This window comes from Simochromis diagramma, unplaced genomic scaffold (genome assembly GCF_900408965.1).
Source record: "Simochromis diagramma unplaced genomic scaffold, fSimDia1.1 OVJJ01000486.1, whole genome shotgun sequence".
NCBI classification, from domain to species: domain Eukaryota; kingdom Metazoa; phylum Chordata; class Actinopteri; order Cichliformes; family Cichlidae; genus Simochromis; species Simochromis diagramma.
Genome location: NW_024387047.1, coordinates 1,875,574 through 1,901,107, shown reverse-complemented (window position 1 = coordinate 1,901,107; position 25,534 = coordinate 1,875,574). Strand labels below are relative to the sequence as shown.

The 25,534-nt window shown below is 40.8% G+C and overlaps 1 protein-coding gene across 2 annotated transcripts in view; it reads left to right on the top strand.

The window, feature by feature from the left end:
* kiaa1841 (KIAA1841 ortholog) overlaps positions 1-23,961 on the top strand; it is a 29,566-nt gene extending 5,605 nt beyond the window's left edge. For both annotated transcript variants that reach the window (XM_040044684.1, XM_040044685.1), the window contains 18 exons: positions 2,087-2,183; positions 2,360-2,598; positions 2,792-2,850; positions 3,252-3,412; positions 4,409-4,495; positions 4,619-4,729; positions 4,842-4,965; positions 5,091-5,243; positions 6,730-6,872; positions 6,962-7,058; positions 7,154-7,186; positions 7,320-7,419; positions 18,598-18,683; positions 19,083-19,111; positions 21,833-21,906; positions 22,005-22,093; positions 22,365-22,447; positions 22,524-23,961. In XM_040044684.1, the coding sequence (XP_039900618.1) occupies positions 2,087-2,183; positions 2,360-2,598; positions 2,792-2,850; positions 3,252-3,412; positions 4,409-4,495; positions 4,619-4,729; positions 4,842-4,965; positions 5,091-5,243; positions 6,730-6,872; positions 6,962-7,058; positions 7,154-7,186; positions 7,320-7,419; positions 18,598-18,683; positions 19,083-19,111; positions 21,833-21,906; positions 22,005-22,093; positions 22,365-22,447; positions 22,524-22,560 (1,802 nt within the window). In that variant the 3' untranslated portion in view covers positions 22,561-23,961. The remainder of the gene's footprint in view (positions 1-2,086; positions 2,184-2,359; positions 2,599-2,791; positions 2,851-3,251; positions 3,413-4,408; positions 4,496-4,618; positions 4,730-4,841; positions 4,966-5,090; positions 5,244-6,729; positions 6,873-6,961; positions 7,059-7,153; positions 7,187-7,319; positions 7,420-18,597; positions 18,684-19,082; positions 19,112-21,832; positions 21,907-22,004; positions 22,094-22,364; positions 22,448-22,523) is intronic.
* Positions 23,962-25,534: the final 1,573 nt, after the last annotated feature.

Genomic DNA, 25,534 nt, shown 5'->3' with positions numbered 1-25,534 from the left:
CCTCGACAGCCAGAGTTGTGTCGGCGATGCTCGCTGTGAGTAAACTGTTTCAGCCCACTGTACGCAGTGTTCGTGCCTTAGAGAAGAAATAAAGTTCGGTGAAGCAGTTTCCTACGCCTCCTTCGATCTTTTTGCTAGCGGAGTTGACCTGTATAGTAAGCTGTTGCCGGCTACGAGTCAGTTACGGAACCTTCAAGTAACTCCCAGAGGTTTCCTTACTACGGTTCGGGGCCGCGGATCTGGCGCGGTAACACCTGTATCTGACTTGAGGAATCACTCATCTTTGGAAAAGAGAGTTTATTACAGAGAAATGGCTCTTTCCAAAATAAAAGCTATACTATACGCTTCTTCTGGGCTATATTCTCAGCAGCATATTGTAACGGGTCGGGGCTGTTCGGGGTTCTGTTTGTACAGTTATGTTTTGTTTATGTTGCCATAGTGACGGGTGACGCCCTCTCGCTGAGACGGTGTGTCCTTCCGGGGTCAGAGGGCGCCCTGTGTGTTGTTGTTGTTGCTGTGCGGTTGCCGCGCTGAGCAGTTAGCTAGCGGCAGTGTTCTTCTGCAGATGTCAATAAACGGCTGTGCTCCCTGGCTAGCTCACGGGAAGCAAGACCAAACGATACCTCCGTCTCCTCCTTGTCTGAGCTCGCCACAATATTAAACATATCAGGTCCCCATAAGGAGAATCATGTGCTAACGGCTGTCTAAATGACTCGGGTAAAGTTTGTAGCATGCGTGCTTGTTGTTTTTGTCTGCTTCCACTTGTCTTTGCACTAGGATGATGTCGGGGTAAATGTGCAGTCATATTCGTTGTGTTCCCACTAGTGCTGTCAGCGTTAATCTCGTTGAAATGACGTTAACGCCACAACACGGCAAATCTCCGTTAACGAGCTACCCCTGCGTGGGGCTAGACGGGCAACACGTTAACGAGCTAACTGCGCTAACACACTAGTTCCCACCCATGTAATTGAGCATTGCGTGGCACATCCAACATACTGTTTTACTTTAGTCCATGACTCGCTTACCTTCAGGGTCATACGTCACATGAAAACCAAAATAATTCCAAACGCCAGATCTGAATGAGGGTGGGGGAGGTTCAATTTGCCATGTTGCAAGGAGAGCTTAACTTCTGTCTTGCTAGCTTGCCCTGCGCTCTTCCTTCTGAGGATGCTGTCTGTGTTGAAGGCTCAGTGGATCTGCGCTCGACAGTGCAGCCTAGGCGGAGTAGTCGAACGCAGATTCACTGAGCGCTCAACACAGACAGCATCGTCAGAAGAAAAGTTGATAAAATAAATTACAAATTTTGTATTGTTCGATACATATGCGTACCGAACCGAAAGCACTGTATCGAACGGTTCAATATCGATACGAGTATCGTTGCACCCCTACTATTTATATAATTTGACCACTTTTGGGCTTTATATATTTTCCTGTTTTATGCTGGCTTCCTTCCACAGTCCAAAGACATGGGAAGCCATATATCTTTCTTGAACTGTCATCAAATAATGAGGAATGCTGTCCAGTTACTTCTGAGTGTCTCTCAAAAGTAACCAAAAATGTATAAATGTATAAAAATAGCTCCAATTCCTAAACAATGAATGTGATCCTGTTGTTAAACCCTCTGTAACTTAAGTCTGCATTTTAATTAGACCTGCTAGCCTGAGTTACAGAACCAATCAGATGGTATATAGAGTCAAAAATACAAAAATCATCCAGATACTTATTCTGGATGTGATTTTATGTGTTACAGTACAATCGATTGGAATTACTATAAGCAGTTTAAATGGCATTCTACTCTAATCACAGGTTATATTTTAAGTTTAATCCTTTTTTTCTCTAAATTGAAAACTTCAACTAACATAAACACAAACACATAAACATTTTTTGAATAAGAGATTTCTTTTATGGGTTACATGATGGTGTAAGTTCCAGCACAGCTATTTAGTTTGCGGAAGTGCTCCGAGGCCCCTATGAAACACATAATTGAAAGACTCTAATAAATTAGAGGGGTGTAGTATGATTTTTGTTCTCATGCTGCATGACAACCTTATTTTTGTTTTGTTTTTTCCAACGTTTTTGTGTACAGGGTCCAAGTTGAAGTCCACAGGAAGAAGTGCTGCTGTGGAGAAGAAAGAGAAAGGAGTGTCAGCAGAGGAGGATGAAAAACCTCAGAAACCACGAGAGTATGCTGGGAGATATCTTTTCATACCACAGTGAACCGAGCTAAGAGAGATTCCTCACACATCCTTTGAAAATCGAATCTATAAACATGACTCCATCTTAAAGTGGAAATGTTTTCAGCGTTAATCACACCCTGTGGATGAATATGATTGAATATTATTTTGGCTTTTCCCTACAGTCCCAACATGGTCATCCATGTGTGCGATGAGACCAAGAATCTGAAGCAGGACTTCACTTGTCCCAGAGATCTTCTGGTCAAGGAGATGCGTTACTTTGCTGAATATTTATCTGTGGACCCCCAGAGGTGGGAGGAAGTTGACATCTCAGTCCACTGTGACGTGCAGATCTTTGACTGGCTTATGAACTACGTCAGGAGGAACTCAGCAGGAGAGGGAAACAAGGACAAACCCCGACTTGGTAAAAAGAAACAAGAACAGAAAACAATCAACATTATTACACATCCCTGAGCTGTCATTTACACCACCTGTGGCGCTTGATTTATTGGTCACTAAACGTGGTGTGTGTTTGGTGCGTCACTGGCTGCGTGTTCTGTGTTGTTTGTCGTTCGTGGGGTTTGCTTGGTTGGTCATGTGGTATTTGTCGGTTACAGAGCCCAGCAATGTGATCTCAATCCTGATCTCCTCCGAGTTCTTGAAGATGGACACGTTAGTAAGTGTTGTGACATGTGACGCAAGGTGTGGTGATGTGCATCGGGCCTTTTGTTTTTCAGCTGTGAACACATTTTCTTAGATATATCCAAAAAAAATGTTACAGCAAAGGTGCAAAAGTCTCACATTTGCCCAGTAAGGCGCAGGCAGTGTGTAGAATGATAGTTCAAAGGTAACAATAGCTAATTGCTCCTAATCCACAAAAAAACAAGAGGCCTACACACAGAGCTTTGTTAAGTTAGTGTTGCATGAAAGTGCAGATGTTCTTTTGCCCCCGTGCAGTTATGGTAGCAGTGTTTTCTCACCACTACTCTTAAGAAGAGCTAGAATTGCTAAAGAAGTGTTGAAATAGACATTTCCCATTTTTGTTTGATGAGTGCTCTGTATATGCGTCTGGCTCAGGTGGAGGAGTGCATCCAGTACTGCCACAAGCACATGAGTGCCATTGTGGCTACTCCCTGCAACATGAACTGCATAAACAGCAACCTGGCCACACGGATCGCTGAACTCTTCAGCCACAATGAGGCCGACGACATCAGGGACAAAAAAGACAAGTTTAAAAGGTAAGAGGGGCGAGCTGCTTTGCTTATTCTCAGCACCGTATTTGTATTCTGGGTCTCTGTGAATATAAATATTTGGACAAAGCTGTGAATCAGCTTTGCATCATTCGCATTTCAAAATAATCCTTTTTTAACGCCGGGCCTCGGCGTGGACCCTCAGTTAGGGTTAGTCTTAATCTAAAACAAGCCATTTTAGCTTCTTCCCCCTCCATTTGTGCTAACTGCTTCTGATTTGTTGCACATAGCAAACAGAAGGTTCGAACCGCAGAGAACATCTTCTTCTGCCATTAAATGCAGTTGTGTTTCAGTTCAAAATGAGGACTCAAATGCAGATAAGCAACACCAGGAACAACGTGGAGACAGGGAATGGAGACAAATATATGCACTGAGACTTTGTAGGGAAATGGGACACAGGTAGGAACAGGTGGGACAGGAAAAAAATAGGAAAAGACTGGGAATAAATCTACAAAAGATGCACAGGGAGAAGTGTAAAAAAGAATCACAAAGTAACTATAGCTGAGACAAATGAAGACCACAGGCAAAGAAAGATGTTAATTAAATAACCACGAACCAAAACTTAAACTCATTCAGCGCTGACTGAAGCCTGAGCTTTTGGTATTAGCATCTGCCAGTGTAATAATATATTTCCTCGAATTCTCAATGATCACAGAGATGGTCTCTTTAAGCGCCACAGATTCGATGTAGAGAACAATGGAGTGACTTCTCTTTTTAGCCAGTTCAGTCGAAAGATCTAGGAAGTGTCAGACTTTTTTACATGATTCCTACGCTGAAGTTTTGTCAGGTTACAGTTTCTCCATATAACACCAATAAAAGAAATATTGCATGTGTTGCATTAAATAACTGAAGCACAAGCACAAAGGCTACTGTCACTGGTATAATTTTACTAAAGCAACAGTGGCTTATACTTTTATAACCTTTTATTAAGATATATGCAATATCAGCTCAAGTTTGATCCTTTCTTGTCTTTCACCCTCAAAGCAAACTGTTTCAAAAGAAAATTGAGCGTCTCTTTGACCCAAACTACCAGAACAGAGATTCACCGGGAAATGCCGCAACTCTGTACAGGTGAGTATAAGCTTTTTATTTTTGCATTGTGTTTCTTTTTATGCTCTGACATGTGTAGCGAGCATGTGAATATTCTCTGCTAATTTAATTTCTATTCTTTGTCATCCTTGCTTTTCATCCCAGGTGTGGTCTGTGCCTTAAGCTGTTGACCAAAGACACAGAGAGGAAAATTTCTTGTGTTCCGGGCAAAATCAATATTGACGCTCGTGGAGAAATCATCTATACACACACCAGGTATAGCAGCATGTTTTAATGGCTGTTTTAAACCTTTTACTTTAACCTTTTACTTGATTGGCTGAGTTCCTGATCACAGTGTGTGAGTGATCGTGTGTGTGTGTGTGTGCAGACAGAAGAGTTGGGATGTGCACGAATACATCACAGGCCTGTATGAGGAGCTCAAGTCCTGGGTCTTGGTTTACTGGAGAATCTGGGGTACCATCAACTACCTCACCTGCTTCCGATGCCAGCAGGTTGGAGTGTTATAGTGTGTGTGTTGCACAAATGAGCAAAATGAATAATAAAGAGAAAGTGAACAGAGTAAGAGTGCGTGCAGGATATACTTTTAAAAATCATTTGTATGTGTGTGTGTGTGTAGGTGTTTGTATGTGCAGAGCTGACGCAGTGCAAGTACCACCCAGACAGCGTCCTGTACCCTGGCATGGGTACAGAGAGAGGCTGGCACGGTGCAGGAATATATCCGTGCTGCAACCAGCGGGTTCTCCGCTTTGACCCCACTGGGATACCAAAGGTATGCATGTGCATGCACACACACACACACACACACACACACACTTACCTATTCTAGGTGCAAGGTAATGCTTAATGCATTAATACTGCCTTTACTTTCTTAGGGCACCTTCACACTTGGAGTTCATTTAACACACATTTTATTGATAAAACAGGACAAGTAAATGTGAGGACATATAGATAGGCATAAGTCAGTTATAGGCATATCTCACTTAATCCATATTTATCCGATACCGGTATACTTGTACAGCTCCTTAGTTCATCTTCGTCTAAAACAAGCTGTTCTGCCATCCTCTGTCCTTTACGGCAACCTTCTTCTGAGTGGCTGCCCCTCAAAAACAGCACTGACATCATTCAGAGGCAAGAGTAGGAGAAAGACTACTTGAATTGAGTGTGTAGATCAGGCTTAAGCCTGAACTTCTGGCTCACGGGAATTTCTCGTACATGCGTTGACATAGTTATTTGAAAATGAAATGCTTAATGCGAGCATCCACCACTGTAGTAGTATATGTTAGTGGAAAATAATTTACCCCCTTAAGCCTCTGAGTTCATATTAAAACCACTATGAAGTGGAGCAGTACTCTTTCACACTGAGCTGATGCTGCTTCTGCTGCATTGCTGTAGCATACAGCTGGTTCAACATGACCAGGATATCGTTCTATAATCTGGACTTGGTGGTGTTGGTAGCATCTGACTGATCTAAAAGTGGTGGTTCACAGGTCATGTGACTTTCCCCCAGAATGTTATTAAGAACTTTGTAGCAGAATGCTACACATGGTTGCACATCAGATCTCTGAAACTTTCAACTGGATCCATTTAAACATTAACCCTGTCATAAGTCATATAAAGATCTAAACTACAGCGCCCTATAAAGGCTCAAAGGTTACTGCCCCAAAGCCTAATAAATAAAATGTGGAAATTGCTTCATTTTGTCGGTAGATCAAAGTGAAATTAGTCTGATTGATTGAACAGAAATGCTTGGTGTGTGTCCTGTGTGCTAGTAGATGCGTTTTCCAATGTAGAAAGAGTCTCAGCAGCAGAGTAGAATACAGTATAAAAATATTTCTACAATTTACCAAATTACCATTGGAAGAATCAGTGAAAACTTGGGACTTCAAGCCAATTTTAATGCAAAATCTGGAGAATAACCTGAGAGTAAGGATTAAATATGGAACAGAAATTAAGCAGACTCAGTCTGTGTACAGATGTGATATTAGCTCAGCAAACACTTCCAAGGCCACATCCCTCAGGTTTCCAATGTTGGCCCCCACAGTTTTGTGGTTACAGGCTAAAGACAGTTTTCGTCTCATTTGCGTGCACCTGTGACGTGGTGCATGTTAATTAAACACTGTGCAAGCAGTCTCATTCTGGCTGCAGCAGAGTTTGTTTGACATCTCTCTCATTGGTGGGTAAAATTGACAAACACCCAAATTTACCCTGCAGAAGAAATCCTGATCCAGTTTGCTCATGTTTGTGTGTGTGTGCAGGGCTGTAAGATGCGGGATCACATAGTGAATGTGCCCGATGAGGAGAACTGTGACGAGGAGACTTCAGCCCAGACCCGAGTCCTCAATGACCTGCTGCTGCACAGAGATGCTGTGTGTGTGTCAAACTCTCCATCGGCAGAGGGGTGAGTGTGTGAGGATTCTTTCACAATGTTCTTTTTGATTGTGTGTGTTATCGATACACTAATTGCAAATGTTCCTGTGTGTGTGTCAGTGCTGAGGAGAGCCAGTCCAGTGCAGAAAAAGTTCAGGACTGTGACGTTCTCTTGGAGCCAACAGTCCTCAGATCTCTGAGAGGAGATGGCAGCACCGTAAGTCGCACACTTCCCATTTCTCTGTGTGCTTCTGTCTGTCTGCCCTCAGCCTTTCTGTGTTCTTACTGTGTCTACTTTGTGTCTTTAACCAGTTTTCCCTTTTGAAAAACTGGAGTCTTCAGCTGGTAGGACACTCTTTTTTCATGATATCTGCTTACTTTTTTAAAATGATTGAAAATTACAAATGAGGAACCTGCAAATGTTGCTTTAGACGAGAAAGAAGTGTGTGTCTAAAAGCCTTGACCTTTGCCCTTTCAGAGACAGCAGTCTCTTCTGTCAGAGGATGAGGAGTACACCACAGGGTCAGAGGTCACTGAAGACGAGGTTGGGGATGAAGAGGAACTCTCTAAGAAGCAAGGTGGAGAATTTATTCGTGTTTTTTGCATCAGCAGGATCTCATTCTCTATTTCATACGGCTGAAGGGGAGCCTTGAAAGCGCTTAAAAGTGTGTGTGTGTGTGTGTGTGTGTGTGTGTGTGTGTGTGTGTGTGTGTGTGTGTGTGTGTGTGTAAGAAAGAGAGACTGACAGAAGCTGAGCTTTATTCAAAGTGATTTAAAACAAACTGCAGCAATAAGGGCAAACTAGTGCACAGTTATGTTTACGTGAGCGTTATTTTGTATGCATTTGTACAGTTCGATAACTGTGAGAGTACACTGAGAGCATTTAGCTCTAGTAACAGGCATTTGTACCAGTGAGCATGAAAAAGTAGGGGAAAGACCTAGTATGTAAGCACTGACTGGTATATGTGTGTGTGTGTGTCTGTGTGTGTGTTTTTATGCTCGAGTGTATGAATAAACGAGTCAGTTTTAAACAGTAGCAATTTAAACAGTAAAAGAGTAGCACTATATTTATAAAGAATTACAAACAACAATTATTTGATGCTCAAATTAATTAATTAATATCCAGTTTATTTCCAATTAGTTCCAAATTCATCTTGAATTCAATTCAATTTTATTGATATAGCAGAAAATCACACCATCAGTCACTTCAAGGCTGTATGTATTATTGTATGGTAGATGGTAGATGGTATTATTGTATGGTACAATAATACATACAGAGAACCCAACAATCATACGACCCCCTATGAGCAAGCACTTTGGCGACAGTGGGGAGGAAAAACTCCCTTTTAAAAGGAAGAAACCTCCAGCAGAACCAGGCTCAGGGAGGGGCGGCCATCTGCTGCGACCGGTTGGGGTGAGAGAAGGAAGACATTTGTTGTAGGTCTGATTGAAGGACTGATGTGATGGTAAGTTGACTGCTGCTCCGCTTTGAATATTGAGTGATTAGTGAATAGATTTTAAGCCCAATTGTGCCTAAGTTTAAGACCATATTCATTGGTTGTTTTGTTGTTGTTATTACTTTGGGCTTTTGTTCACAAGAATTGCTAGCTTCCCTAGAGTTTTGGACACCCAGACAATCAGATGATTGCTGAGAGAGCACAAGGTTTTTATACCCCTGTGCTATTCATGTTGGTGCAGGATGGTCTCCTAGAGAGGCCAGTGTTGAAAAAGGGATGCTTCAAAACCTCTGAGGGTGTTATGCGCTGATTTGCATCCAAGGCCAACATCTGTTTGATTAGCCTGACAAGTAATTTTTGGCCATTTTCAGGTCCTCGCCTAACCTTCATTAGTTTTTCAAGGTCATCGAGACACTTAAGTTTTATATATCGAGTTTCCTTGGATTGATAATCTGTCTCGTATTGAAATTGTTCTTTGGTCTTAAATGTCCAGCACTGTTCGTTGTAGTTATCTTCGATGAAATACCAATCAGTGTAGAAGCCAGAATCTAGGAGATGATCTGGTAGCTGACCCTGGGTTTCAGTTATGAATCTCAAAACATCATAATTGTCTTCCCCAGGATAGAGAGGCACCCCTGTAGCAAGCTCCACAGCTACCAGCCCCAGAGCCCACATGTCAATTGCTTCATCACATGGAATGCCAAGCATAACCTCGGGTGCACAATAACCAACCGTCCCCAGACGGTGACCAGGAATCAGTGCAGAAGCGGGACGTGCGAGGCCAAAGTCTATAACTTTGACTCTGACGGGAAACTCATGGCGATTCACAACCATTATGTTTCCAGATTTGAGGTCAGCATGCACTATTCCCACAGAACCCAGGTGGAACAGAGCATTTGCGAGCTGATGCAAAATGGGACTGAGTTCTCTTATTGGGAGACCCTGGTTTTTCCGGTCCCCTATGTAGTCCCACAGGCTTTGGTCGAGGAGTTCGAAATTTAAGCAAATACGCTTTCCATCGAGGAAATAGCCGTTCCATTCAACAATGTTGCACCTGTCTGGATCCAAGCGTCGCAGCTGCTCCAGGATGAAAATTTCCAGTTTTGCCTGTTGCTGAATTTTAGGGTTGCCCTTGTTGACTTTGATAGCCACAGTTTGGTTGTTTTTTGTATTGCGACATTTGGTCACAACACCAAAGCCTCCTTCCCCAAGGAAAGCCTCTACCACATGGTGATCTCCCAAAATGGTCCCTTCAGGTATTTCAAGATCACCTTCAGAGGAAGATGATATTTCAACATCATCTTCCTCTGAAGATGATATTTCAACATCATCTTCAGAGGAAGATGATATTTCAACATCATCTTCAGAGGAAGATGATATTTCAACATCATCTTCAGAGGAAGATGATGTTTCAACATCATCTTCAGAGGAAGATGGGTTGGCTGAGGTGTTGACGTGTCCTTTTTGATGAAATTCAACTGAGATTTGGAAACTGCAGTTGAATTTTTGCGATCCATGACTTTCCCAGTTTGAAGGCTGCTGAGAGAGCACAAGGTTTTCTCCCCCTGTGCTATTCATGTCAGTGCAGGGGGCTCTCCCTGAGAGGCCAGTGTCAAAAAAGGGATGCTTCAGAACCTCCGAGGGTGTTATGCGCTGATTTGCATCCAAGGCCAACATCTGTTTGATTAGCCCGACAAGTAATTGTTGGCCATTTTCACGTCCTCGCCTAACCTTCATTAGTTTTTCAAGGTCATCGAGACACTTAAGTTTTATATATCGAGTTTCCTTGGATTGATAATCTGTCTCGTATTGAAATTGTTCTTTGGTCTTAAATGTCCAGCGCTGTTCGTTGTAGTTATCTTCGATGAAATACCAATCAGTGTAGAAGCCAGAATCTAGGAGATGATCTGGTAGCTGACCCTGGGTTTCAGTTATGAATCTCAAAACATCATAATTGTCTTCCCCAGGATAGAGAGGCACCCCTGTAGCAAGCTCCACAGCTACCAGCCCCAGAGCCCACATGTCAATTGCTTCATCACATGGAATGCCAAGCATAACCTCGGGTGCACAATAACCAACCGTCCCCAGACGGTGACCAGGAATCAGTGCAGAAGCGGGACGTGCGAGGCCAAAGTCTATAACTTTGACTCTGACGGGAGACTCATGGCGATTCACAACCATTATGTTTCCAGATTTGAGGTCAGCATGCACTATTCCCACAGAACCCAGGTGGAACAGAGCATTTGCGAGCTGATGCAAAATGGGACTGAGTTCTCTTATTGGGAGACCCTGGTTTTTCCGGTCCCCTATGTAGTCCCACAGGCTTTGGTCGAGGAGTTCGAAATTTAAGCAAATACGCTTTCCATCGAGGAAATAGCCGTTCCATTCAACAATGTTGCACCTGTCTGGATCCAAGCGTCGCAGCTGCTCCAGGATGAAAATTTCCAGTTTTGCCTGTTGCTGAATTTTAGGGTTGCCCTTGTTGACTTTGATAGCCACAGTTTGGTTGTTTTTTGTATTGCGACATTTGGTCACAACACCAAAGCCTCCTTCCCCAAGGAAAGCCTCTACCACGTGGTGATCTCCCAAAATGGTCCCTTCAGGTATTTCAAGATCACCTTCAGAGGAAGATGATATTTCAGAATCATCTTCAGCGGAAGATGATATTTCAACATCATCTTCAGAGGAAGATGATATTTCAACATCCTCTTCATTGGAAGATGGGTTTGCTGAGGTGTTGATGTGTTCTTTTTGTGGAAATTCAACCGAGTTTTGGAAACTGCAGTTGAATTTTTCTGATCCACGACTTATTTCAAGCTCATCTGAGCCAAAGGATGGGTTGGCTGACATGGTGTAACGTGTCTGCTTGTTTTGTGAATTGGTGAGAAACAAAACTGAACTTGTTTTTGTTTCTGTCATAAAATGCTCTCAAAACTTCTCGAAAGGGTTTTCGTTGCTGTCAGGTCAATGTCCGTTAAGCGATAAAGTACAAATTTAAATTCAAATTCAAATTCAAATTTTATTTGTCACGTACACAGTCATACACAGTACGATATGTAGTGAAATGCTTGGACAACTGCTCGTGACCTAAAGAAAACAAAAAAAAGGAAAAGCTATGAATAAGATAGGAAATAAATATGAAAAATTAAAAAGGGTAAATTTAACTAGGAAGGAATAAAATATAAATTAAGGTTAAAAATGAAATAATAGGTGAGCGCTCCTATTTATGTGTTTTGGGATCAAAGCAAAGTTGCCACGTCAGAAAGGATCAAAGCAAAGTTGCCACGTCACAAGGAATCAAAGCGTTCTAATATGTGCGCGCATGCGCACACACGTGGTGTTTGTGTAATGTTGTTCACACTAAGAATTTTAAAAAAAACTGACAGTTACAAAACTTTTTTTTCGTTTATTTGTATTTGTTTTGTTGTTGTTGTTGTTTTTTCTGCATACCATGTCCAGCTTTTCTGTATAAAGTAATGAAGAATCTTGGATTTGGTGCTTAAAACTTCGTGAAACTGTAACCGTATTTCATTCACCATAAATCACTATCTGATTTTGAATAGTTTTCTTATCAGATACAGAAGTCTAAAACCAACATTTCTCTGCCTGGGCTGCCTTGTAGCTCTGCACGTTAGTCTGTTTCAATGTGTGACCCCCTCCCTCCCCGAACAGTCGGGGGGTGAGTGCACTAACGTGTCCGGTGTTGCCGTTTTAATGTTTGCTGGAAAACGAAAAATTCAAGGAGTCTGCAAGATGGATTTGTACGTTTTCACAATGGGGGAGTTTGCGTAAGTGCTAGTAAATAATGTTCTCGAGTGTGTACGTTACACATGCTAATTTTGAAATTGTTTTTATTATTTTGCTAGCTAGCAAACTCCTATGGAGTGCCAGGACTGCCATAATGCATTAATTAAATACACCATTAAATAATTAATTAAATGTGGCAATAATTAATTAAAATTGGAATTAATTAATTAAAAAAATAGTTATGACGCATGTAATTAATTAATTATTGACACATTTAATTAATTATTTATGTATTTCACATTTTAATTAATTATTGACACATTTAATTAATTAATTATTGACACATTTAATTAATTATTTATGTATTTCACATTTTAATTAATTATTGACACATTTAATTAATTAATTATTGACACATTTAATAAATTATTTATGTATTTCACATTTTAATAAATTATTGACACATTTAATTAATTATTGACACATTTAATTAATTATTTAATGATATATTTATTTATTTCATTTTGGCAGTCCTAACGCCTAACTCTCATCATGAAATAATTTTATCTGTCAGCCTCACCCATCAAACTCAGGGGGCGGGGTTCACGCTGATCGAGTTCAAAACATTGCCTTTGGCCTGGTGGCCATTGTTTCTAGCACACAACAACCGGCATGTGGAAGCTAACAGAAACTGAACTTTGAAAAACCCTGTTTGTGTGTCACCAAATACCGTTTTAATATTTTTTTAGCCGAGAATGTAGTGGTTTAATCTTCATGTGTCTGGTCGGTTTGTCAAGATACAGCCTCTTTGCAAAAGTGCTTCGATGATTTCGGAGATGTCTGCCCAGTCTCACGGCAAAGCGTGGGATAGACCCGCTCGCCTCGAAAGCAATCCCACTGACAAAGCGCAGGCCCCGGTACACAGCTGTAGTAACCCCCGCTGACTTCTTTTACTGAGGTTATATTTATCGGTGTTTTATTTCCTGATGTTCTTATGTGTCCTACGTGTTTCAGTCGCCAATTCTGAATTATAACTAACATTAAAAACATGTTTAAGGAGGAGAGAGAGCAAATAAATCTGTTTAACATCTGATCTTTGGGTTTTTGTTCAGTAATCAGCGTGACCTGTGTATAGACGCATAAAAGAGATAACGTTGGTGTTTCCGTCATGTAGTAACTGCTGGCTTTAACTGTACAAAGGTTGTTCGACACTATGAAACACATACAGACTTCATGATGTTCGGCTAATATTTTTATAGTGAATATTAATCATGAGGGTAAACGGCCCTGTACACCACGGAGCGAGGTCAGCATATCCACGATATCCACGATATCCTCAGCTCCATGAGTTAACACAAAGTTTCCCAGCTGACTATCTAACTTCCAACTATTCCAGAGACGTGAAAATATACAGCATAAAGAAAAGTGTAAGAGACTCAGCAGCAGATTAGAATAACAGTTATACATTTAATAAATCACCAAATGAATCCAAGAAACGAGCAAACCTGTTCCGACAATTTGAGTTTGTATTCCCTCAGCTGCAGACTCGCTGCTGTTTAAATGTTTGAAAAGGAAGATTAGATATAAAAAACGTCAAACATAGACTCAGTCTGCCTTCACATTTGATATGAGGCCAGCACGTATAGTGGCTGTGTCCTGTTTTAAGATCATACATGTAAAATTGTTGTCTGACCTCCGTCGATCCAGCCGCTCAGTCCGTGGTTACCATGGTTACTGCATAAGCAGCTATAATGTTAACAGCTGGCACTGAGGAACCTACACCAGCATGGGTGTTTATGTTTTTCATTGCAAAAGAACTGTCTGAATGGTTAACTGAAGTTAACTTGGATAAATTATAGTTAAGGAGTTTCACAGATAACGCCTACGTGAGCGACTGTTCACCTGAAATCAGCAGGCTATTACTGAAATACATGTGCTATATCATAAACTATGATATAAATAGGGAGGTCCTATTAACATGTTTAGTTTTAAAGGACACCTTCCTGCCTTTAGTCTCCTTCATGAGCAGTATTAGTTTTCTTCTAACATCCAGAAGTCTGCACCATGTGTTTCATAGTTTGTAACAAGCCTTTGACAGGTAAACATAACATGACCGAAAAAGCAAAAAAATAAAAAAAAATAAAAAAATAAGAGAGAGTGTTGACATAAGAAGAGAAAATGCTCTCAATTATGGAGACAGGCAAATGGTTCATTTATGTTTGATGTGTGTTTATTCCTCCCTAAATATCGTCGGTGAAGTTTGCCGTGCACGTCAGATTTTCCTGCGCATTTTTATACCTCTGCCAACAGAGAGAAAAAAAAATCACATTCTAACAGACAGCTGGTGCTTAGAATACAGTTGAATAACTATTAAAAAACAGATGATATTTAGATGATAGTTCAGTCTAACACATGTGCCAGTGAACCATTAAACGTCTGTGAAACTATGCAGTTATGAAACGTAACTTTAACCTCAGCCAAACCGATTTGCTCAGTTGTAAATAAAACAGCGAAGTAAACGTGACCCGACAGACAGAACCTGAGTGAATGAAGTCCAGCGTTTAACCACTGAGAGCTAAAACTCAGCTGAGGTTTCAAAGCTGTGTGCCGGTGATTGGACATCAGCCGCTGATGAAGCTGCTTCGCCTATAAAGTGCTCTGTAAGGAAACAAGCTCCAGCAGCTCTGCGCTCGGGGAAAACACTATATTTACTTATCTTGTGCAGAAAAATGCGCTGACATTGCTTTATATCGAGCACCGGCTGCCCGGTTAAACTGTGACTATCACCAGGTAACGTAGGCGTGTTTCTTGAATTAGCAGCAGGTGTTAAACAGCTGACAGATGAGGAGGAGGATGCATGCAGGTAAACTGAGGGTCTGTTGAGCTGATCGCTGGTTTCGTGAGAAAAATGTCAGCTCGTTCTTTATGTTACAGAAGCACAGAGACACAAGACCAGGCGGAAAGAGACGATCGTTCGGTGAAAATGAGAATCTGCGAATGCAACATGTGGAACACGGAGAGTGGAATATGTAAACAAACCGGTTAACGTAACCCCCTGGGTGCACTCTGCATGCTAATTGTTAGCAGAGCTAGTGAAATCTCTGAAAACATCTGAGCACTTTTGCAAACATGTTCTATGTTGACAACCTGACCAGACATACGTCGCGACATTCGCGGCTAAAACACTGTTAAAAGTGTAGCTGGTGACAGAAAAACGGGGTATTTTAAAACTACACCACCACCATTGCTGCCTGTGATTTGATCTGCATTCTGGGATACCTGGCTGCCCCAAGTCTACACAAGCAATCGATTATCTAGGATCGACCTGTTTTGACTTACTTTGCACGGCAACCAATCAAATGTTAGAGAAGCTGCATGGGCAGCGTTAACCCCGCCCTCTGAGTTTGATGGGTGAGGCTGACAGATAAAATTATTTCATGATGAGAGCCAGGCGCCAGGACTGCCAAAATGAAATAAATAAATATATCATTAAATAATTAATTAAATGTGTCAATAATTAATTAAATGTGTCAATAATTAATTAATTAAATGTGTCAATAATTAATTAAATGTGTCAATAATTAATTAATTACATGTGTCATAACTATTTATTTAATTAATTAATTCCAATTTTAATTAATTATTGCCACATTTAATTAATTATTTAATGGTGTATTTAATTAATGCATTATGGCAGTCCTGGCACTCCATAAACTCCGGGATAAATGATTGAAATGTACTCAGTGTGATGCAATACGGTGCCGCTATTATAACAGTTAGTTATTGCAGGGTAATTTATGTAATATGCTGTGAATTTAACCAAGACTACACAGCAGTAGCAGTATTGCGAGTTACTTCCCCAAAGTGAACGCTTTAAATGTTAGCCCGATGCTTAACTAGCCAACTTAATGCTTTCTGATTGAAGGCTAAAAGCGGCGTTGTCACCGAATAAATAGAATATTGATTATATTTTTGTGTATTGCTGCAGTTTTTTCAAGTATTAACTTGGTGCTTTTGGCAACCTTAGGTGGAAATAATGGTAATATGGCTGATCCATATGGACACAAAGAATATAGACTTTTTTGTGCTACCGAAGTTCCCTCGCTTTCATTCAAAATCTGTTTATCGTTAAACAACTTAAACATAATTGCCTCAAACTCACATTAAGGCCTGTGGGACACTATCAGCCACTGAAACAGTAGACAAATGAATATTTCATACCTTAAGGCTGCCTGTTTGTTTAAGGGAGATTAACAATACATTATAATTGTATATAATAATATCACAGATGTTAGATTTAATAGGTTTTTGAAAGATGCTTGTGCATTCTTCAAGTCTTATATGTTGAATTGAACCGAGTATGTCATCTGTTCAAAGCCTCTCCCAGTCAGTGCTGTTCTATGTGCCTGTCTTACTGTACATGATGTTATTAGCACAAACACTTTAAAGGTGATAATTTAGGACTTCAGCAACACAGACTGCAATGTAGTTAAGCATCTTACAGTTAGTTTTGAATGAATGAAAAAAGACAAGCAAACATCTGTCTCCTATTCTTTTGTGTCACGTAAGAAAGAAGCATAAATATCTGATGAGAAGACTTATTAATTTGGCCTTTCTCATGATCTGACTGAGGTGATGCGAAGTGAAATAGTCATCCTTTTTTGGTAATGTGCTGGAAAAGCTTGAAGATGGAGATTGATAGTGCTTACAAATTGCTTGAATGTCACCCTGAAAAAGGTGTATGAAGTAAAATCTGATTTTGATGCTTTCAGCACAAAATTTAGTCACACAGTCAGGACAACATCTGATTTACCTTCATTGGGAAACATGTTTAAAGCAGGAGTTCAGTACATATTTTGTTTTTTGTACATATTTTTATAGATCTTTATGTTTATTAACTTTTTTATTGTATTCTTATGTTTTTTTTAATTCTATATATTTTATACATGTGTTACATTTACATTTTCATGTAGCTTTTAAAAAAAATTTTTTTTTGTATTTTGGTATCTTTACCTGTCTCATAAATTCAGGGCTACATCCTTTCTATAGACAAAGAGCTTATCTTGGAGCCTTCAGCTTCTTCTTTAGTACTTTCATAGGTGGATGTAGGAAGTAACAATATGTGATGATAATCTGTGATACATGAAATAATCTTATATTAATAGTAATAATGGATCTGTTCCTGTCAGGAAAATGCTTGTGCAGAGGTTTCATTGTGCTTGACATTGTCCTTATTACCACCACAGCTCTGCCTCGCAGTGACAGTTTAGTTGCAGTTTCGAGGCTCATTTGTGTACCAGCATAAAGACTTTCCTCGCAGTGAGCTGTGATCTCAACTACTGAGCTGATCCATGCTATAGTTACAGCTGGATATTTTTTTTCTCTTTCGTAAAGTGTTTAAACATCGTTCATTATTAATTGTTTTACATATTTTGTCTTTTACGTAAACAAAACACTGCTAGAATTAAAGTACTAGAAACAATTAAAATACACTGTAATTAGTACTTTTAGCAATTTGATAGATGCCTTTTATTATATTTTTAACATCAGCATGTTGAAGGACTTGTTTAGAAGAGAGTGCTAATTTATATGCTAAAATATGTTTTTCTTTTTGGCCAAGTTAGTGAAAACACTTTATTATCCTCTAATAGATTTTTTAAATGCTTGGTGATCATAGTACCCAAAACTAGCTGCATCAGGTAGTACTTCTGAGAGGATCAGAAGTCCCAGGTATACTGGTATTGGGTGTTGCAGCTGTAGGGATGACTCTTTCTGAAGCCTCAAGCTGACTGTTTCCTCTCAGATGTAAAAGGCTGATGATTTACAAAACAGACACTGCGTCGTTCAAATAGATGAGGCTCATCATAAAATAAGAGATATTTTACTCTCTGAGCATTGTTTCTAGTGTCCATTCATCCATTTAGTTTACTCTGGTCTTAATTAAGAGCTTAAGAAGAGATATTGTTAGAACTTAGAAATGGGAGGAGCAATTCAGACGTTAAGTTTTTAATACGAATCGCTGGACAGAAAAAAGTGGCACACCTATTCGTCTTCAAAACAGGTTTGACTGCCAGCTTAGAACACAAGATGCTGAAACTTTACATACATGGCTGTTACATACTGGGCTGAACTGGCAGCTTATCAGAAGTAGCTTTTGATGTTGGCAGTGTGAGAGCTGAAAATCCCAAAGTTATCCTATTTTCATCACTGACTGGTTTTAATCACGTGATGGCTTCATGTTACCATGTGCTCTGACTAATGATCGCATAATGTTATGCTTACTCATTTCCTTTAACCCGACAGTCCTGTAATCCTCTCGTCACCGAGCGCCTCTTTAAGTGATTAAAGCAAAATGAGGACACTTGACGAAACACGATCTATTCATAGCACATCACCGCTGTTCCACCCTCATCTCCACCACCTCATCTATTTTTAACATTTCATTGTCAGTCCTCACAGCTTAAGAATGGAAACTGAAGGCATTTCTCTTTTCAGCCTGCAGATGGCGCTGCAGTCCTTCACTACATCTCATCCTGTTTTTCTGTTTTCCAGCTGCTAAGAAGGCCAAAAAGGCTCACAGACCTCTGAAAAAACAGCTGTCCTCGCCAAACTTCCAACGCAAAGAAAAATCTGAGAAAGTGAGTCAGCAGTTTCATGAATATTTCACTGCGGCTCCTTAGTGGAGTCAAACACGGCAGAGTTCAACCCAAATATCTGACACATCTTATCTGTAACCTACAACAGGATGAATTGTTTTTAGCTGGGTCTTATAAATAACTGAAATGCCCTAAATATGGATACAGAACTGACTTTGTAGCATTTTGGTGCATATCTGATATTAGTGGACATCCTACAGGAAAAAGCTGGATTTATTATTGATACTCCACAATATCTTATTGTGTGTCCATAAAAAGATCTCACACACTGACTTACACTTCCTTTTAGATATTCTTTCATAATTGTTGCTTATCTTTTTTACTTCAGTTTTACAACATTCATTATTTTGTCTTCAGAGTGTGCTTTTTTTCCTCCCTCAGTCACAGACCAGGGACAACACACCTTTCACGTGAGTAGATCTACACGTTTATCCTACTTACAAATTTGCTAAGCAGTAGCTGTGCATTGAAGTTTAATTCTTTAAAATGTAGCTGGAGCTAATATAAGGGTTCAGCACTTTGTATTAATCACATTCATAGACTGTATAGAAAAGATGGATGAAGCCACCATGTTCTCAGTAACTTGTTGTTGAAGTCCTGTTGTGAGGGGTGTGTCATTGCCTTTACAGTCTTGGTGTTTTAAAACTGGGCGTGGCTCCGACTGAAACAGAATTCATGTTGCCACATCTGTGTTTGTTTGCATATTTGGCTAGAAGGAATAAAGCATTATGGGTATTCAAGCTATCCAGACTTCACTTCAATTAAAAATTTCTTTGTCTAGCATGACTCGGATCTTGTCTGTGGCAGAAGAGCCACAGAGAACGATAGTAGCCCATAGACCAGCTGGTGCCCTCTGGTGATGGTAAACAGTTACGACAGGTAAACCAGTCCTGGGTAGAAACCAGTGGATCCGCTGAGCTCAGCTTTTAGGGTTTTCCATTAGGTGGTAGTTAAGGCCATATCATACCGTTCACAGTAATACTGGTATAATGTTGGGCAACGATAAGAAAATGAAATATCGCGATAGAATTTGGGTAAAACGCACATGCGCAGGGCCTTTGTTTTCATACGCACATGTTGGAAAAAGCATGGCGGCGGCGACGGAGAATGAGGGCGAAAGCGGATCGTTGAATGAAACGGATGAACCAGAATTGGTTTGTAAAAATGCTGCAACTTCAGTGTGGAACTGGTTTAGCTTTCGTCCGTCAGATACACAACAAAGCACTATTTTTGGTAGAGCGTGCTAGCGGGCCGTCGTTATTACCGTGTTTTTTTTGGAAAATACGGCACGCTTAAAATCAATCCTTTGACTTTTGTGAAAATCGACAGTGCCCCTTATAATCCCGTGTGCCTTATGTTTGAATTCTGGTTGTGTTTACTGACCTTGAAACGATTTTATGTACACGGCGCTCGAAAATCTGTCAAATGTTTTAGTATGACTTTGCTAAGCTACGAAGCCGCACCGCTTGATGGATTGTCGGAGCATTACGGCTATCGTAGGCAGGAGCCTCGCGGAGTGATACGTACTGTGCTTCAACATAATATTACTGTATTGTGTGTGTATAACCTCTTTTAAGTTTTGTGGATATTATACATGGTTATGCTGAGGATATGTCGCCCAGTTTCCACTGGAAATGCCTTTTTGGTTAAACTGTCAGCAAGAAATTTGCACTGTTACATTTTTATATAACTTTAATGCACATAAAAAACAGCTGCTTGTTTAAGTGAAAATACATTGATTTTTTTTTTTGCACTAATAAAGTTGTGGAGTTGTAAAGTAATTTGTCTAGTGTCAATTATATCATCAGTTATATCGTTATCGCAAATTTTCAAATATATATCGTGATAAATATTTTTGGTCATATCGCCCTGCTCTAGTGGTAGTACTTGGTACCAGGTAATGTTTTTGTAGTTTCTCAGCCGAGTTTCCAAGTGATCCAAATCAATTTGAAAACAGACATCAACAGACTGCATGCCACCGATTGGTCAGTCAGTGGCTTCAGACTCCTTCACAAAAATCAAAACTGACATTTTTGAAATCCGGCAGTGAGGGAAATAGCTACACAAAACCCACCTCCGACCTTCAGCCCAACCAGTCTGGTTTTAACATTAGAACTTTCTTTTTTGATAAGGCTTATGGTCAGGGCTGGATCAAGTGACCCAGAATCCTACCTTAGTTACCCTGCAATAGGCTTAGGCTCTTGGGGTTTCCCATGATGCACTGTTTCTACTCTACTCGCCTCTTTGCACTCTCTGTGTTTATACACCCCTCTGCATTTAATTCTTAGTTAGTTTCTTTTCTCCTGCCTCATGCCCAGCCGGTGGTGGCAGATGGCCCCGCCCCTCCCTGAGCCTGGTTCTGCCGGAGGTTTCTTCCTGTTAAAAGTGAATTTCTTTCTTCCCACTGTCACCAGGTGCTTACTTGAAGGGGGTCATTTGATTGTTGGAGTTTTCTCTGTATTATTGTAGGAACTATGCCTTACAGTATAAAGTGTCCTGAGGCCACTGTTGTTGGGATGTGGTACTATATAAATAAAGTTTAATTTTAAGTTGATATAGTGACTGTTCTGAGACACATTAGTCCCAGTCAGTAATCATTTTGCCATCTTTATGTGGAAGTTAGCAGGATCTGACTTCTGGTAGCAAGAATGTCAACAGCAACTGGTCAGAGGTGTGTTGCGGTGTTTGGTTTTGAAATGTTTCTCCTTCAGTCTGCGTTTGCGCCATGTTCACTGCATGTGGGAAGGCGCTCTGTGTCCTGATTGGTTGTCGTCACAGGCACAAGTTATTTTGACTTAGGAGTTCCAGGTAAGGTGTGGAGAATCAGGTCAGGACATTGTCCTTGGCTGCCTTTTCTCACTCTTAACTGGAGATAGTCCCCTTAAGCTGGGTACTCACCCTGGGAAATACTCTGTGGTTAAGGGGAAGCTGCTCCTTTTCAGTGCCTGTTTGTTCCAGGTAGGGCCGAAAGTGTACGGCACCAACCTGATATAACAACATAATCTGAACGAATTTCTCTGCTGTAAAGCTGGATCAATAACATAGATTATACGTTTTTTTCAATCAATTTCTCGTGTTTGCTGTTTGAAGTTAACTGGTGCTCGCTCTGTGGGTGTTTGTGTGTGTTGTAGAGTAAGCGTCCAGAAGAGTAAGTGGGACAGCTCTCGCTCTATGCGCTACAACCAGGACGCTCAGCGAGAGGAAGGTAAAGGAGGACTCATTGATGCTTTTCTATTTTAAGCCACTGAGTCAGACTACGTTCTTTCAGTCTTGCATTAACCACTTTCTTTGCATGTTAACCAGACCAGCGCCGCATGGTGGAGATCATTGGCTACCTGACAAAGATGAGGTTTGGAGACCAGGAACAGAGTAAATCCAAGGATACTAAAGAGGTGGCTGTTTATTTACTGTACACCTAAAATGAGATTGATTGTCAGGGTGCAGGAAATGTGACTTTGACCAGGATTTATTGTCTTTCTTCACATCATGTGGTCAAGATTGGTGCTGAGCTGTCAGACCTGCTGTCCTTGTTTGTGCAGCTGCCTCATGTTGGATTGTTTTTCTCCCGGACTCTCTCACTCTCTCTCTCTGTGTGTGTGTGTGTGTGTGTGTGTGTGTGTGTGTGTGTGTGTGTGTGTGTGTGTGTGTGTGTGTGTGTTACAGCCTGCAGGGGGGATCTACTCCAGACTTGAAGTGCAATTTAGGAGCTCCTCTCAAGTCAGACAGAGTTCAGAAAAGACACCCAGGTACATTTACAGTGTTACACACACCCTGGTGTCTCACTCAATAACTAAGCACTTTTTTCTTTCTTTACCTCTGCAGGTCTAAAACACGCTACGCTCAAATCCGAACAACATAAAGAAGCTAATGGGGGGAAAAAGGCAGTGGAGCTGCTAAATAGACCAGCATTAAACCCGATGACGAGGACAGAGACTTGCTCCTCAACCCCAGCACTTGTCAGCCCCCCCGCCCCTGCTTAACTCAGGTGACTATGTATTGATCACCGTCAACCACATCTCCTCTCACTCGGCCCACTGTGTGTTTGTTCAGCTGCATCCAGTCCACAAAAACAGCAGAACTGTGGACCCATCTCGGCTCATTAGAAATGCACTTTGACTTTCCTCAGTGTTTCTTTAAAGACGGACAGGTGGGGATTTCTACAGAAGGCAACAGGAGAAACGTATGGAAGTCCACTCATGCCAGTGGGAAAAGAAAAAGTCATTTGTATTTCAGAAAATATTTCATAGCAATGACAAACATGTATCTTATTGTAAAATACATAGTTTCTGTCTGTCCACCAACTCCTACACAATCAGGAGTTAATCAACCAAACTTGGCACACAGGTACATCTTAGGCCCCTATAAGTTCTTACCTATATCAGATACTATGGTGTAATCACATTACACAACTACCTACTGACCAACTAAAAGGACACACTTTGTGTTTATGCACCTATCTCACCTTATACAAGCATTGTATCATTTCAGTTTCACAACAGTAGCATCTCATTTACATCAGATGTTATAGTTGTGAATATTTTGATATGCAATATCATCGTGTTGCTTGGCAACCACCTGGTAACAGAATAAAATTACATTTATGTAGTAGAGCAGGACATGGGATGTAGTAGTAAAGGTACATTTAAAAAAGAAAGAAATTACAAAAATGCCACAACAGAAAAAAGTTTTGATGTTTAAAAAAAAAAAAAAAAGCATAAATCAAATTGACTTGAACTGAAGAAAAAAACTACATCAGGATACTGGAAAACATGTGTGTCTAAAGCTCCAATGACATTTTTTTAAATGCTAAATTGAGATCAAATTTAATTTTGAGGTTAAGAAGTAAAATTGAGATAAATGTATTATATGTTATATGAAAATCGGTCAAAAAGATGTCATGAGAAAAATTTATGAAAAAAAAAAAAAAATCATTTTCTTAAACTGGCACTGATTATCTTCCTGGATGGCTAATTGAAGATGTTACCTTCTTAAACTGACATCTTATTTCCACCATAGTGGAAGGTCAGAGATGTGTCGCATGGAAATTTTACTGCATCAACTGAAATTTACACCCAGCCTTACATTTACACTGTAATTCTGCCTGCGTTCTGTGTAAAGCTCATTCTGTAGGTGAGAAGGATGCCACATTTGTTCCACCAAGTTCTGGTAGAGATGTAGTTCTAGTCTTTCCTGTGTTTACTGGAACGTGACTGTGCCATGTACCACACCTAGGCCAATAAAATACAAGTGGCTAAATCCATTCAGAGCCTTATGTGAACTTTTGTTTCTGGTTTATATCCACTGGGTGGCAGCAAATCACACTGGGGGAATAACTATGGATTCCCAAGACACAACCTTTGCCCCAGTTTCACCATGACCTTTCACCTCACCTTTCCAACAATCTACCAGGTGAAAAATACGCACTTGATTGGTTCTCAGCTTTAGCAAAGAGTGTTAGTGTTGTTTCCTGTATGAAAAGAAGCCAGAGCAGTTTGTGGAAACTGAAAGTCCCAGAGAGGGCTGGTATGTGCCACTAGGTTCGGGGTCACGCCGCTCCTCTCTGCATGAGAGGCACTGACCAATGGGCGTGCTAACCTGGCTCTTCCTGTAGGACTTACTCACAGGGGTATTAATAACCCTGGCTGCTCACAACACAGACCCAGAGCAGGGCTTAACGGGGCATAAAGCATAGAGGAGGTGATGTGGGCTTTTTTTTTTTTTCTCCCCCTGTGGGCGGGCGCTACCCCAGCTGTTCTATCTTCTCCTCAACAGCAGATGCCAAGAATGGCTGAGGATGTGGATCTGGGTCAGGAAGGGGGGGTGGGGGAGTCCTGTTACAACTGGACTGAATTATGGTCCCACAGAGATAAAGAGATGGTTGGATACGAGAGCATCAAAGCAAACACGCCAAACTGACAGAGATGCTCAGTCTGCCAAGACCTGCAGAACTAAAATGTTACTGCTGCAGATTCCTCTGAAGCCTGGCTCTGGGACACAAGGAAATGAAAAGTTGAGTGAAATTAGAATTCCATCTCCCTCTCTGGTTACATCAGAGCTGACAAGATTGTTGGGATTGCGTAAGACGAGCGTTTCAACTTTCAATGGCACGGCGTCAGCATAACCTTTAATCTAATACCAGTATGTTAACAGGGATTAGTGGAGGAGTTCACTTACACAGCAGCAACCTTGGCTAAAGATGCCCAGGCGGAAACGGTTGGATGTCGCGTTGCCTGCGTGACGGATGCCAGCCGTCATCACTGAGCTTTTTTAGGATTTGTGTTTTCAAACCTTTTCAAAGCACGCTCCTCTTCACACATAGATGTATGCATCTAACAGGAGATGGGACAAAATAGTCACTATGCTTAACGACCATGTGGTCAGAAATCATTTTCCAGAGTTGATTAACAGTGCATCGGGTCAAAGCGCGACAAACCTGTTTAGGTTGGCTTTAGTTTCACACAACAAATCTGACACAAGATGTCTTCTACTCCAGCTGCCATGTGGCAAATCGTCTTTTATAGTAAGTGAAAGCGAAAGCAGCCTGCGCTGTAGGAGGTGGGGTTGGACAAGTAAACACAAGTTCTCAGAGTTGATGACTCAATCAGCTCACAACTGAATTCGGCACAACGTCAGTGTCATTGTTCAACTATTGACACAAGAAAAAGCTAGTGAGTAAAGCTCTCACTAACAAAGGCTGTATGTTACAATGTTAGGTTAGGTTTAGAGTTTAGTCAGCTATGGCAGCGATGACTTAAAATTCAACAGAAAAAGCCTGCTGTATCGTAACACGATAAAGACTGCTTTCTTACTCAGTATTGATCAAGGCCAACACT